Source organism: Amblyomma maculatum, chromosome 1 (genome assembly GCF_055883805.1).
Source record: "Amblyomma maculatum isolate TAMU_Amacu chromosome 1, ASM5588380v1, whole genome shotgun sequence".
Classification (NCBI taxonomy): Eukaryota; Metazoa; Arthropoda; class Arachnida; order Ixodida; family Ixodidae; genus Amblyomma; species Amblyomma maculatum.
The window spans coordinates 281,833,543-281,849,819 of record NC_139344.1 but is presented as its reverse complement, the minus strand read 5'-3'; the positions used below and the strand labels follow the sequence as shown (position 1 = coordinate 281,849,819).

General features: G+C 43.4%; 1 protein-coding gene across 1 annotated transcript in view; it reads left to right on the top strand.

Moving 5' to 3' along the window:
* LOC146206694 (uncharacterized) overlaps positions 1-15,898 on the top strand; it is a 35,503-nt gene extending 19,605 nt beyond the window's left edge. Inside the window, exon 7 of the mRNA XM_084591497.1 lies at positions 6,000-15,898. Coding sequence (XP_084447623.1) covers positions 6,000-6,133 — 134 coding nt within the window. The 3' untranslated portion in view covers positions 6,134-15,898. The remainder of the gene's footprint in view (positions 1-5,999) is intronic.
* The last annotated feature ends 379 nt before the right edge of the window (positions 15,899-16,277 follow it).

Below are 16,277 nucleotides of genomic sequence, written 5' to 3'. Positions count from 1 at the left end.
TACTGGTGCAAGCAGCACGACAAGCTGCATGCTACGAATCGGGAGCGGCGTGCCTTTTGGGGACCGAAGACGGGAAAGTTTCTTAGTGTGGAAGAAGAGGTCCTAGAATATGTCCGGGACCTGCGAAAGGAAGGCTGTGTCGTTTCGCATGAAAGGATCAGGACGCACGTGCGAGCCACAACCGGGAAGCACAGCATCGTGACCACCACTTTCAAATCGAGTAATGGGCGGACAACACGCTTCATGCGGTAAAACGGACTGTGCTTGAGGCGGGACCGAACATTTCTCGTCTCACAAATCGGTGCCGCCGATCAGACAACCATAACTTTGGCATGCCGATGAGCCAGACGGTCAATGAAAAAGGAGCCCGCAGCATGCTCGTCAAAACGACAAGCGCCAAGAAGCAGGTTTTCACAGTAATGCTGGCTATCACAGCATACGGCAGGAGGTTACCACCCTACATTACCTATAGACCTTTTGCAAAATTGCTGCCATCTATCGGCCGCCGCGCGCGTTTCCGCCATGTTCAAGGGTAGCTGCATTGAAGAGCGGCAAGCGGCATAGGGGATTGCACAGCCGGCTGCGTTAATGCTCGTTGTTGCCGATAATATCGACATGCTGTTGTGCCCCTTGTACGCAAAATTAAAATAAGGGTGTAGAAGAAAATAAGCAGCAAGTTAGATCCCTTGAGCTTTTTTTTTTTTTTTTTTTTTTCTTGAGGCTTGTGTTAATCGGCTCTTGCGTGGTTGTCGCACTAGGCGCACTTTCGATCAACGGCGCACCTGAATTGTAAAATATCTTATTTAGTGTGCATTGGAAGATTGCAAATTAGTACCCGGTGCTGAGGCAGACGAAATATATCGCCCACGGTGTGTTAAATTTGCCTGTAGACGGGTTGCGCATCGCCTTTTCGCATAAAAGATGTGCAAGAGTGTTGTTCCTGATTTCCTTGTTGCGCTAATACATCTCAGCTTTTAAGGTTTCATGCATACAAGCTGTCAACAGATTTCACCCATATTTATACGTCCAGGTATTCACACAGAACAGGTTTCGGCACTTAAAAGGCACCAGACTGCTCTCTTAAATTCCAGCGCGATATTCTAACGTCTTTACGCATTCGATTCATCGATGAACTGAATATAGTCGACTACGTCCATGGCTTCAGTTGCTGAGATGCGTCTCCAGAACACGACTTGCAAAAGAAATGACTCAGAGTATATACAGTGAAATCTCGTTACTACGAACACCACATTAACGAACTTTTCAAATTAACGAATTTTTTAAGAATCCCCGGCAGATTTGCCATGTTTTCAATGTAAAACTATTTCAGAGTTACGAATTTCAAAATAGCGTATATTTTGGAATAACGAACGTATTTTATTTCTTGTTCTATAATTTTGGAACATCAGTATTACGAATTTGGCTAAAATTAACAGCACCGCAGCTTGCAACTCTCGCGTGAAACGAAACAGAAACCGCCGTTTCTGTGTGTATGGTCCGTGGGCTGTAGCTATCATCATCAGGACATCTAGGACCAGCTCCTAGCGCCACCATGAAGCTATGGTTTATTACGCAGTAGCCAGCAGGCCTAGCTGCCTGCGTTTTTTTTCTTCCTGTGTTGTGTGCCGTACGCGACTCGGTCGTTCGTGCGTTTGCGCGTGCGGGACGGTATTTTTTTTTTTTTTTGCCGCTGATTATCTTATTGCGAAGTTTGTGCGAGATTGGCGATGATATTAGCCAGCGAAGTGCCAAGAAGATATGAACGCAGCTGCTTTCACTGCAAGAAATCGACGCAGGGAAAAAGCGATTCGGCCTCTACAGACCGCTAGCATTGCCCCATTGACTGCCGCGATCACTATGAAAGACCGAGACAAGATTTTCAAAGCTCAGGGAGCATTGAAGATAAGGTCATAAAAAACTCCGATTTTTTTTTTTTTTTCTTTTCTTTTTGCACATGGACAAAGTCTGAACTTTCATCGCTCGGTGCAATCACGCACGCGATGAGGTGTTCCGGAAAGCGGAAAGTGTATGTGCTGTAGTGGTGTAATGTAGTGCGCGGTCGTGTTTGCTGCATGCGGCAGAAGAAAATAATGAATTTCTTCAAATAAATCAGCTTTGGAGTTAGTGCAACCTTTTCACTTGAGGTTTTGCTTGTCTAAACACGTGCCTACTGCCAAGGTACGTCATTTTCATACCTAGGTTTGACCACTGGCTTATAATCGCAGATTTTTCATTACAACAATATTTCAAAATAACGAATGATTTTTCGCAGTCCCGCGGGATTCGTTATATCGAGATTTGACTGTACGTGGCAGTAATGGCCCCTACCATTTAGCTGCTCTCGCCTACCTCGAGTTCGCATGATTGTTGTTGCTATAGTGATGGCGATCACCGCGCTGTTTGCTTTTTTTTATTAGTGCGAGATTTTTTTTCTGCAAGTTGTGTGAGGTGCATTGAAAACGATTTATGCCTTAATTTGGACCACGCAGTTTTCTTTTCTCCCATCTATATCACTGAATAATGCCGTTTCGTCGTTTAACCTTCATGGCGCGCCATAAAAACAGTGTAATAAGGTAGGGATTGAAACTGTCAACCATTTGAAGCTACCCACATAGCAATATCGTATGTAGCGAGCCTTACCGCGCTTAGCAGTGAGGTTTGCTACTGCAGCTATCGAAGTAGAAGCAAGAATGAGCGCACACATGTCTTCCAACTTTATTTTGTCTAAAGGTGCCCAGCCCTATACATGTATGCATCACATTTTCTGTATGCCCATTGCTTGGTACATTCTACTACTTCCCTGAATTGCTGCTGGCAAATGATGTTTGTTGTTTTGCAATATGGTAAAAAAAAAAAGTCCCATGCATCACAGCTCCACACTGAAAACATTTGTGTTCTTTCAGGTGTCAACTGACTTAATGCCCCATAAATTCGGACTTTGCAAATTATGTTCGGCAGCTATAGAAAGAAAACCGCCATTTAACATTCGACAGCCCGTATACGTTTGCTACTTTTTCACAAAACGATTTCGTGAAGAATGTCGCTAGTGTCGAATATTGCATGATAACGCAGTGCGATTAGTTTTTTCATTCAATATCTTCACAAGCAAAAAAAGCCATTAAACTTCGTTTGCCCCCCCCCCCCCCCCCCCTTCTTCCCCCCCTTTCCTGTCTCGCTACTGAGCTCATCCCTGACATGGACAACGACAAACAATTGAAATATTTAAAATTCCGTGAAGAATTACGGAAAGAAAAAGAAAAAATGCGGTATTGGAGAAAAGAAAGGCTTTGCTGCAAAAACTGCGCATTGCACAAAGGACTGCTTGAATACGCGTCCACGATGAAGCTTGACATTGCGTCTGGGTATAAGGCAGACCTCTGCTATGTGGCTTCGCAGGCAACAGTATCTGCTATATATTGATTTTCATGAAATAGAACCACGATGTGACGGCAACAGGAGCTACATATATAAGGAGGATCAGCGCGCATGAAAGCACGTTGTTGACCTGTCGCGTTGCACCGGCAAATTCACGTTGTTGGGGTTTTTAGCCAGTAATATATAGAATATGGGATCTGCTATACGGTTGATGACACGCTAACGAGATGCATCAGCTGCTAAACGTTCAGACAGAGGATGGGAACAGTAGTGCGCACTTCACTGGGAACTGTGAAGGTCCATCAGAGCGCAGTGTTTATTAGGCATTAGTCCTATATTAAAAAAAAAACAACGAAAAACAAACAAAACAAGAAGCAACAATAAGCTCCTTCGTGTACGCGTAATGACATCGCAAACATGTTTTACACCCGGAAGCAATATCAATATGCTTTGCACTTTCATGGGCATGTATTTGAGTAGCACATCAAGGAATGCCCCGGAGCAACAACGAAGGTTTTGCCATTTGTAGCTACGCTGTTACCACTGTTCGCAAAAAGTTTTGGCAGTGCAGTATCGCTTCACGAAGTAAAATTGGAATGCAGGCAGCGTGGACAAGTCAATCGTCTATTATTCCGTCATTTTTTGCTTTGAATGCGAACAAATACACGGAAATCACAGCACAAAGCAGACGTAGCTAACGCGACGGCAGCAGCTGACGCACTCAACTCTTGAACATGGCGTCGCGTAGTGCTGTGCTGAAGGCCAACTTCCCAGCCGGCATACACGTACGAGCCCATAAAAAAGGATGGATGTCGGCAGACCTAATGGCTGGTTAGGTCCGGACTGTCTGGGGACGGTGACCTGGGGCCTTGCTTCTCCCGTCTCTCCTCGTGCTCGACAGTTTTAGCGACCACCTGGGAGAGAACGTACACCAGGAGCTAAAGGAGTTGCGCACGGAGATCGCCACCAGTTCGGGTGGATTCACTTCGAAGCTGCAGCCTCTTGATGTTTGTGTGAATAAGCCATTTACTGTGAAAACAAACTCGCCCCCAATTTCAAATTTTTTTTAGCGCTATGTGTTTAGCATAGCACCCGTACGGCAAAAACGCCGCTGGACGGAATGCGGCTGCTGTACCTGTACGGCAAAAACAAAGGGTTAAAGACAGTGTGTATCACTTGTACACAGACTGGATGGACCAAGAAGGGCACACCCTGATGCCGACTGACAAGATTAAGAGGCCATCCGTCGAGCTAGTATGCTCCTGGATATTGGATGCATGGCGCTCACTGCTAGCTGACCTGATCTCAAAGAGCTTCAAAAAGACTGGAATTGCAAATGCGCTAGATGGCAGCGAGGATGATCAGTTGTGGGGGCACGATGTGGAAGTGGCCAGCGATCTGGATGACGGGTCTAGCGATTCTGACGAAGAGTGAAGCATAGAGAAACGAAGGTGACTGAAGTGTAATAAAAAGAAAAAGCTGTTTGTGTATAGTGTACACGTAATTAACTGCGAAAGGTAAGTTGTCTAATGCATTTTTTTTTGCATTACCACATTTTTTTCCATCCCGAAAAAGTTTTTGTAAAATCTACCCCGCATAATAAACGCACCCCTCCAATTCTGCTTCATTTTTGTCGGGAAATTAACAGCGTTCATTTTGCGAGTATATACGGTATTATACTTTGTATTTGTGACTTGAAAAATGTTTTTCAGCCTTTGTTATGTTGTTTTGAAATGTGGGAGTTTTCAAAAGCATTATCAGCTTTTTTTTTTTTTTTTTTTCAAAAATACACTTTGGAGGTTTATGTGCATATTTTTGAGGAACTGTAAGGTGTAAACAAGCAAAAAATTTTCTGCAGATTTTAATAAGTGTGTTTTGCATGACTAGAAGTAAAATCAGTAGCTGAAATGAGTTCGTATTTTTATGATTCAAAGTAAATTCTTCGTTGGCTGTTTTATACCACTGAGAAAGAAAAACACATCATATATGTATTTCTTTCTTCAAAGTGCATAGTAGGAGCCAAGCTTGTGTAACGTAACTGTTTTTACTCTCATACAAAATTTCAGGACTCGTCATTCAGTAGATTTTAACAGAAAGGTATACAAGTGAAAAAAAAATATACAACCATTTTCAAAGTTTCATGCCATCTTAAATGGTGCCAAAGGTTCATCAAGATGAAAGTGACATATTGATGTGTTGACTGTTTTAGCGTGTTGTTGTTGTATACGGCAGTAAGGTAAGAAGTCTTCAACGGGAACATGTATTGATACATAGGCAGTTTTCTACTACATCTTAATGCAGTTCCTTGCATTCTATATTTCAGTGCAAAGTGTATTGAGTATTCTAGAGATTGCAAAAGCTCTGATAATTTGCATAAATAAAAAGCATTCAGGAATTCACACAAGGTAGTAGCTTTTGCATTCCTTGAGGAAATGCTGAAGAAGTGTGTTTGAGGACATTTCATCTGAAGGAAGGTGCAACTGTACTAGTCAGGGTCATTGTGCCTGACTTCTGTTTATATTTGTTGTTCATGAAAATATCTGCTGCAACGTTTGCCAGTCTTCTACCTGTGCCTGTCAGGTGGCATGTTTGCTGATATTTCTTCCGTCTTGTCTGTTTTGTAGCTGTCATCATAGTGGCAGGTTTGCTGTCAGCCCGGTACTACTACTTCAAGTGGAAGCGTCAGTCACAGAATCCAACAGAGATCAGCTCCTTGGTAGCAGAAAGCCGCCGAGACCCAGTCTACACTGGCCTCTAGTCGGGGTTGGCCCACACGTCTCTACCAAAGTACCTGCTTGTTTTTACCTATTAAGCCAAGGCCTACTTTCAAAGTCTTTGCTTGCTTCTATTTGGCATCATAGGTTGTAGTATTCATGAGTGTCAACGGGACAGTTAGGCACTGCTCAGGGCAGTAAATTGTAATTGCTGGCCCACAAGCCGCTGCGATGTAATAGGGAAGAAATGTTAGTGCTTAATGTATGCCAGTATTGGTGCCCAATCATCTGCATGCCCCACATTTAGAGGAGGGGTCTTGCTGGGTGTTTACAGCCTTCCATACAGATTTCATACCTCTCACACATAGTTTTTTAATGCAGCTGAAGCAGTGCAATTATATATCTAGACTAAACACACCTGTAGTGCTTATTTTGCCTTTACATTAAGTGCCAAAGCATTCTTGCATAGGATTCTGAAAGCGGAAGGGACATACTGTACAGCTTTAATAGAATCTCACGGTAAATTGAAATCAATGCTTCCCAGCAAATCCGGTTTATCCATATACAGTGCTTCCATTTTTTTTTTGCAACAAGCACAACTTCTTTTAAGTCTTAATTCATGGATGTCATCTGTACTGATTTGAGCTAATATCATTTTATCTCAAGAGGCATGAGTTTTATAAACCCACTTAGACCACTGGTTGAATATAGTAAAATGTGAACCTGTTGACATTTGTATTACATTATCAATTTGTTTTTTGTAGCTATAAACATGCAGAGAGTTTGTTTTGCTTTTGGGTAATATTTTTATCCATACTGAATTTGGAGTGCAGCACCAAATATGTTTTAGTGTTGTTCTGTTGTCATCAAGCAATGTGATGCTTAGCAATTTGTACATGGGCATACCTTAACGTAAAGCGGTTACCTGGTAAGGTAAAATTGACACTAGGGCAAAGGCAAATTTTTGTAACACTGAGTAAGTTAAAACCAAACATTAGAAACGGCATCTCTTCTGTAACATGTAAAATTTTGATTAGGACTGTGCAAATAGGATATTCTTTCGTTGGAAAGAATAGTAATTTTCTTTGAATAATATCGTAGTGAATATTTCAAATACAGGGAAATCTTTTTCATTCGACCCTTGTTAATTTGGAAATTCGGATGATTTGAAATTTTATAAAAGCACGGTCCCAGCCGAGGCACATGTCAGCCTGTGGCGGTAGACGCTCGTTAATTCAGACATGGGCAGGCTCACACCAGTTAATTTTGACTAGGGTTCATGCGATGGCTCAACTAAACCCCTCCCTACCTGAATTGTATGGAACAATGATGCTCGGGCATCTCAGGCTTTCACGCTTTGGCAGGGGATGTGACAATTAGAAGTCCTCTGTTGCCAAAATCAATTGTTCCTGAAAGACATGCCCAAAGCAACGCCTTTATTTCAGTGGGTTCACCAATTTTCGTTACGTTGCACGGACTGGCCGCCATGTGGCGCCAAAAGATGACCCTGTTTTGGTTTCAATGGCGGGGATATTGGTGTGTGGCACATGATCATGCCATTCCGTCCTTTTTTCTTTGAGCTTTGAGCTGCAAGTTCTAGATTGTTCAAAACAGAAATCATGTTTTTGAACATCCCAGTATGCAGGAGATGCTCAGAAGGTCTGAGGTGGTTGCCAGAACGGTGCTGAAATGTTACCACCAGTTTCAGTTTCAGAATCTAGAAGCGTGCCGTGCACACCGCTTATTCATGCTGCTGGGCTTTTTTTGTCTGCAGCCTAAACAATAACTTTTGGATGTTTTTCTACAGAAGGAACCCATTTAGAAATGTTCTATATTGTAGAAAGTGCTTGAAAAGTTCGGAAATACTGCAAAATAACTATCTACACTGCACGGTGCATGGTTGTATCATATTTTGCCAATGGCTAGAGAACAACTCAAAGAAGGAAAATAATCCATAAGGTAGAATAAGGACAGAAGGAAGTCCATAATTACCTCAGCTCTAAACATTGGCTGGGTGACCAATGGAAAAGAAGGCCAGCATGACACACAATAGATAAAAGCCAGAGGTATCATGGTAAGCTGCCAGGAGAGCGGTTGGCCCGCAGGGGTCACATACTGCATATCTAATGCTCTTAGAAGTCTGCAAAGTGTATGTCTATTACAGCCTCGCAGCGGACCATTGCGAAAGATATTTCAGTCTGATGAGGCAGACCTTGGAAGGCAGCCTGCTTTGTTTTGGGTCATTTTTCCAACGAGCTTTCACTGAACGGTAAACTCGACCTCCCTGAATAACATTCACAGATCTCAAATGAAGCCATGTCCCTGTTCTCCATTCCTTCCACGAGAAAAATACAGTTCATGAGGTTACTGTGGGGCCCATGCATTTAGTGACATTGGGAATAATACAGCAGGTACACAGTTTCTTCAATGCATAACAAAAAAGAATACAAGGGGAGAGGTGTATATGTTGATGAAGTTTTGGGATGGGAAGAATAAAACAAGGCAAGCAACTTGTGACTATCAAAAATTGCTCTTGAAGGCACAGAGACATGCACATTTACAAGAAAAAGCAACATCCATAGGTGCAATGATGGTGATGAAAATGAATTCTCGCTGCAGTTTCAAGAATTTTCACAAAGGCAGTTTATTGCTGTATATCTTCATAACTCTGTTCTTGTCTGTTACGTCAAGTGCATGGTTTGATGAACTTCTTGCATATAATCTGCTTCCTTGTGGCTGCTATCCTTGTTCTCACAGGTCAAGGCAGGCATGCTCGTGATTTTATTTAGTCTGTAGACCAAGCACGTATTCAGAGGCTTTTGAAGATGCATTTGACCTTTGAGCATGAACAAACTTTTTTGGGCCCTCCAACACTCTTAGAAGCTCCTACATCAGGTAAATGAGTCAAACTGTCTGCAGCAACATTTCCATTGTGGTTTTGCACCAGAGCTATGCAGCTGTCACATTTAACTCTCAGAAACCACAAGAGTTATGTAGCCACTAATAAGGCTGGTAGCTGCCATTTCTAGAGTTGGATGGAAAGGTTTCGATGACATCCGCATGTTCTAAGTGCGTTTATAGCCACTTCTATTCCTGTCCAGCTGTTATGGCAGCCCCAGCCTCAGTTGAATTGTCAATGGCATGGGATATTGCAGGTGCAACAATGCCGGTACACAGCAGTTTCTCCAAACCATTTGAAACACTTCTCATAATCCACATGTCTTTCATGTCATTACAGCCTCCTGTGCGCTGCAAAAAGGAGACCCATCGGGTCACTTGAAAATTTATGTGTTAAAATGAACTTGAATTTGCATTCATTTAGCAGGAACCTAATACTGTGCACACTTAACCGAGTCATGAATACAATAGCATAAGTCTCCTTACTGAAAAAGTTATTTTGGGTGCTCGCATTTTCCAGGTCTGCCATATACTAAATGAATTCGTGCTCCAGCCACTACAACCTTGGATCATCAATGTCTAAAAATTCTTTTGTGTCCAGGGGGCTCCGATGAATGTGCTGGCTACATTTACTGATGTCCATTGTAATAATAATGGTAATAATTGGTTTACAGGAAGGGAAAGACGCAGTATCTGTCACACTTGTTCTGTGGACACCTGAACCACACCGTAAGGGAAGAGAGGAAGGTGGGAGTGAAAGTGGATAGAGAGAAAGAGGAGCCGTAGTGGAGGTCTACGGAGTAATTTCGACCACCTGGGGATCTTTAATGTGCACTGAACAAGCCACTTTTTCACGCTGCACATGAACGCAACTGTTTAAAACACCTATGTTTAGAAACACAACGTTGCATGTTTACCCAGCCTGTTTCTTCATAAAGCTCACGGCAGTAGTCACAAGACGTTAAATGAACTAGATTGCTGGCTTCACTGCCATTTCTTTCCATGGGGGATGGGTAGATTTGTTTCCTTGGGAGAAGTTGCATAGGCTTCTTCATGGCCCCCTTTTTAATACAGTCGAACCCGGATATATCGAACTCGAAGGGAATCACGAAATAGTTGATATACAGAAATCGGCTTGAGACGTCACTTGGGATCGTGAAAAATGATACGGTATTTGTCGTGCAATCAACCCAGTTGCATAATGAACCCACCCCCACTTTTGCCCCCGAGAATTTGAAAAAAAAAACTGTTCAGAGGCGCGTCCCTCCGTTTCGACCGTCGCATCCACAGCTCATTTATTGGCAGCGCGCCAAGATGCTATGCAGCGATAACGTCATGGCGTGTTTATCTTTTGACTGCGTTTTATAGATCCAGCGGTGACAGGGAGCGAACTTGGCAGAGTGCCCGTGATGGCTTGATTGCACAAGCCATGGTTCGATTTATCACACTGCGCTTGGGGCGAGCATAGTCCACTGCCACAAAATCATTGGAAGCGTGATAGCTGCAAATGCCGTTTGAAGAAAACAGTGCTAAAAGTCTGTGTCATGATCGCAGCTGACCGCGTGCTTTTGTTGATTCATAGATGTAAGAATGGACGACTCGCAAAAAAAAATAAAAAAAAAAACCGTCCACTGCCGTCATGGCTTACGCTGCGCGGCACGTTCAGCACAAGTAACATTATGTACAGCGCGAAAAACGTAGACGGGAAGAAACACGCAAACAAACAAGCACTTGTTTGCGTGTTTCTTCCCCTGTCTTCGTTTTTTGCGCTGTACATAATGTTGAAATTCACCAACTCACCCAGTTTTTGGTTCTACTGACGACAAGTAAGGACGACTCTCGCAAAAGAAAAAGATTGCGGCTACTTAACGTCCGCAGCCGTCATAGCATACGTTACACCGCATGTTCATCATGACCACAAGGATGAACGACTCCCGCAAAAAAAAAGAGAAAAAAAAAAAGGTGCCGCTTCTGCGTCCGCAGCTGCGCATGTGCAGCACAACGCCACGAGACGCCTTCATGGACGCGCATCGCACGTCAGCCGCCGCGCGCAGTGCGTTCACAACACACACTGGAGAAAGCGTCTGCCACGGGCTGAGCGGGCTGAGCTGGCTTGTCTGCGTGTGCGCAGTGCGGGCTGCTGCTAACGGAGACCGGGAAAGAGAGAGGAAGGGGAGAGATAAAGAGTGGGCACATCCTTGCGCTTCGCTCTATCGCGTCTTCCCTCTCCTGAACACCACTGCTGCATTGGCTCTCTCTCGTTACTTCACGCACATGGCTTGCAAATATCACATGCTGGCACGCGGCAGCGATCACCGCAGATGCGGGCGCCTTTGGGAAAAGGGCGCGGCGCTGCCCTAGACCAGCCGTCGCCCAACTGTGCCCTCTCATTCCTTCTGCGCGCGGCTTGAAAACGTCACGCGGCAAATGGCCGATGATGCGATCATCTTTGGAGAAGGCACACCGTCCAATGCTTGGTGCGGAGTTCGATATATCATGGGATTTTCAAGGGGATATTCCGTGAGTTCGATATAACCAAAATTCGAAATATCCGGGTTTGACTGTATTGTACAGTTCTCTGACATAGACTGGAGAGATTTCTTTCTCTGCTTCCATTTTCTTTGACAACTGTGGACATGCGTTCTTTATTGTGTGACTTGTTGAAAGCCAACATGAGGTGCCTGGTTGTGTCTACAGGATGTGGCACTCTTATTTGTGGCTGCCCTTGCAATAAGGTGTCCATTGCAGTCACATTGACCTTGTGGTTGCCTGTGACAAGGTCTTTACTACATGCCTGATCACTTCTGTCAGTACTTCGCTTGTGCATCCCTTGGTGAAGAAATATCTGGCAGGAATATCAAATCTGGCATGCAATCTGCTGAGCAGAAAATGCACAAAGAAGTGGAGGGCTCACCCTTTCCCTGCAAGTTCAAGAGATAGTTGAGGTCTGGGGTGGTATCGATGTCTACGAAAAAATGCGTCCCTCTGCCTGCGATATTGCAACTTCTGTTTGATGCACATCTCATCTATGACGAGGCTTCACACCCTTGATTGTGGGGTGGCTAAGCACTCCAGTTCAGGGCTTAATCTTCTCTTGACCTGGCTACTGAACCCAACATCACCTGAGTAGCTGCCCTTATGTTTTTGTAGTAGTGTAGTTCTACTTGCAGGGCAAGCAGTTGTTCTGTCCCAAGATGCACCTAGCACTTGGTGGAAACATTGCCCAGAGTGATGCAATATCTGACGGTGGTCTCACTCCATACTGTTTTTTTTTTTTTTTGCCTTATGGTTAACAACCTGATCAAGTTATAGCCTGGCTTTCTTGTTGTGTTTGGAATCTGCTACAATCTGAAGGGATGTTTTTATGTAGCATTTTTCCTTGAGTCATTTGAGTTCTTTTTTGTACATATTAATAGCCAGACTTGAGCCTTTCATTTCAAGATTTCCGAGCACATATCACGCAACTGTTTCAGTCAAGGAAAACCACTGATAATTTTCGTTTGTCTGGGTGCTGAATGAGAGTAAGACAGACGCAACCTAAAAGCCTCTATGGGGCTCATGTCCGACTGTCCAGGTTGAGAACTATGGATGATGTCCGCAGATGAGTCTTCACATTTTCACTTCCTTATGCTGCTGTCATCATGATGGAACCCATCTTAGGTACTGCAGACATTGATTGAAAATGCTTAGCACAAAACCCTTATTAAACATCGGCAACTTGGTACCTTCTTACTTGGTACATTTGTTGGAAATACTTGCTACAAAGTACAGAATAGTTTCAGGTTGTGTTTGGCTGCCAGTTTTTTCTTTGGATTACCTTTAACCCTCTTTTCTGGAGCTATAAGGTGGCAGGAATTTCATGAAATCAAATGCCGTCCTTCTTTCGCTGATTGAAAGTGCAAAATGAAATGCAACAGCAACAGCAAAATGAAATGAAATTTCATTCGCTCTTCCTCGAGCAACTGCAGTCATTGATGCATCATGTGTTGAACGATAACACAAAGCACACTACGCAAACAATTTCAAAAAACAGCGTTCTACAAGGCTTACTTTTTGCTGCAGCAGCAACTGCAAGAACATTCTGTGCCTCCCGCATGTTGCCTGCCAGAGTGTCGTCTGACAGCTCAGCTACACTTGGACGCACACTCTATGGTGGTCAGAAAAATACATAACGCTGCAGGCATGTTCTTCAGGAGGCATTGTTAAAATGTTGGCAATTGGCGATGCCTCTGTTGGGCCAAGGCAGCGACTTTAGGAAGGACGCCGGCTGTATTGTGCAAACTTACTTTTCACTGGGGAGTTAACCAAACCTGCCTTGACGCTCTATTCTTTTTCCTCCAACACACTCATCTATTATTTCTACGGTCTCTCACTTGAGTGTTTTGTTTTGCGCTCAGTGAAATACAAGTGTTTAGAATAAACAAGCACCAGTGCAAAAGTATAAAATGCATGGAGAAAAAATAAAAGCCAACATTGTAATCGCAGCTTGAGTTATGGCGAGATACAATTTTGTGTAGTTTTACAGTTGCATCGAAGCCACAATGAAATTGACCAGTCATGATTTATTGAAAGAAACATAGCTATGACTGCTCCTAGTCCATATTTGGGAGAAAGATGCTGTCAACCTGAAAATTCCACGAATGCTGTGCCTGGCTTGCCAATTTCTATATTCAAAGCTGCTTTTGCTTCAGACTGCTGGCAGCAGGAAAATGATATGCTTTGGCTTTTCCATTTTGTTGACATAAAAAAGGCATGCAGCAATGCTGCAAAGGTCTCCTTTTGGCGCGACCATGGTGCAAGAAATTTAGGTGTCCACGTGCCATGCAGAGTGCATGCACAGATATGTTCACACTGTAGTGCAGGCACTGACCACAGCAGCACGGGGTGCTGTGGAGCGGAGGCTAACCATTTGCTCAACAGCTTACACAGCTAATTGGTGTGGTCGACTTTTGGTACCATTTTAAGCCATGTTTATGTGTGTCTTGTGCTGCCAGAGTACATTGAAACTGTGTCTGCTTTCGCAAAAGTGACCATCGGAAATTGGGGGGGTTGACATATTTTTGGGCTGTGAAACCTGTCTGTGGGACCTCCAACCACGTGTCCTAATTGTGATTGCATTGTGCTCTCAAGCAGTGACTCCACGTACTACGTATAGACACTACATGCCAGCACGTGTCAGATGTTGAAGAGGGGCCACCAGTCTCGATGTGCTCATGCTAGATTCTCATACTGTCACACTTGATTAATGCAATTCACATGGGGAAGAGCGGCACTGCCTGTCAACCACACATCCTTTGGTTGCTATGATGGTGCCAAGGGTAGGAGGCGAGGGAGGGCATCTGCCACCACAAAATTTTGCGGACCACATAGAGAAGGTGCTGCTTTCTTCAGACTTGTATGAAGAAGATGCTACCTGATAATGCAGCCCAGGCCCCCTTGCATTGTGTGAAGCTGCTGCTGCATTGTGCTCGTTTTATTTGTTTTCCCTTTATAACACAGTGCCAATGTCATAAGTGCAGTATCCCTACTCAAAGTTTGAATGCTGGCACCGTCCCTGTGATGCATGCTGCCATGCCCTCTCTGGCACTGGATGCATAACTCTGGTTAGTGTGGGACAAGTCACCTGCCAGGTACACATACTGTCATCCCGAGGTGGCACTGAACTGAAACCACACACAGCAAGCATTCCAGAAACATCATTTGCTCTAGATGAATACATTACAGTTTCTAATTCTAAACATTTGGATCGAATTGAATATCGAATACTTCACTACTTGACTGATTGTTTGAAAATGCCGAATATTCACACAGGCCTAAGTTTTATTTGCTGCTTTATTTAGTACCACAGTTTGTGCTGAGAGTTCCAGTTCAGATAGGTATTAGGTACCAAACCCTTTGACCTTGTTGATCTGTTAGGGAGTTACATAAAAAATTTGTTCCTATAGTTTTCTTTAATCCACGATGTTGTCACTTTCTGGAGGGCTATATGATCAGCTTGGTTAGCCATGTTAATCTTCTGTGTTGCCAATACTTGTTCTATTTACAAGTATGTGAGCTCATTTTTCAAACACCGTTGTGTACAGAATTGTATAGTGGGACTCCAGGTGCAATATGAGTAATGTCGTAATTGCAGTATGAATGTGGAATGCCATTCTTACTGCTAGTGGCATTTAATGGTTTTGTGAACTTTCATGTTATCCTACAAGATGCTGCAAAGAATCCACCTTGTAATAGACTGGCAAGCATTGACGGTGTTTTGTCTGTCATGCGCACAGCAGATGCCAATCATTTCAAAGCCTCAAGGATAATTTTTTGCCTGAGTGTTTTCATTATTGTTTTATTTTGCTAACTTCCTATTCAGTTAAAAGAGCATGGGCACCATATTTTTGAATGCATTTTTCTTTTCTTTGAAATAGTGCCCAAGACAATAGTTTACACATGTGATGACATGAAATTCACTCTACGGCAGCTAAATAGTTTATTACTAATTTTTTTCTCATGCAGTTCCAGGTTTGGTTTTAACTACCTAAGGACAGCTATGATGTCACATATGAGTTGAGGCCAAGTGAGTCATGAGAAAATTGCAACATAATCGCTGTTTATTCCTTTTTTGGTTTCCAAATTTTAAGCAGGCTTGTGCAACAGTTGGTGCGAATTGAAAGAACAAAGTGGCGACCATGGCATAGTTAATGTATGCCTCATGTGAGCTCAAATCATCTGTGACGTCTCACCAGTCACTCAGCTGTTAAAACCAAAACAGCATCAGAGGAAAATTTTCAATTATAAAATATCTATTGCTTTCTCACGCAACCCATGCAGCTGTCCATGTTTCCTAATGGGCTAAAATTGGTAGCTAGAATTTGGTGTCTTACCTTTTTAAGAAAGTTTTATTTTTTTTTTTTTTCACTTTTTCACGAGCATCTGACCTATTCACGAGCCTCAGCAAAACTGTTTGGACTAGGCTGTGGGGCGGGTTTCGGGAAGATAATCCTCAGTTTTCCTTGGGCTACGAGCCCAGCCCAGTATGCAATATGGCAGCACCCATGACCACTTTTCTAAAAAGGTCTATAGATGAAGGCTTTCTTCCCAAAAACCTGCTGCTGTCACAGCTGTGAAGGTTTTCATCGTCATCTTGAATCTTTTCGCGCATTTCTGAGCACAGTTCTAAGGGTAGCTCAACTTAACCTTGTAAAATGCTTGGGTCTCGTGTCACTGGTACTTGCGTGATGAGGGGACGCATTTAAAGCAAAATTTGGTTGTTTTAATTTATTTTATTGAGCACGCTTTCTC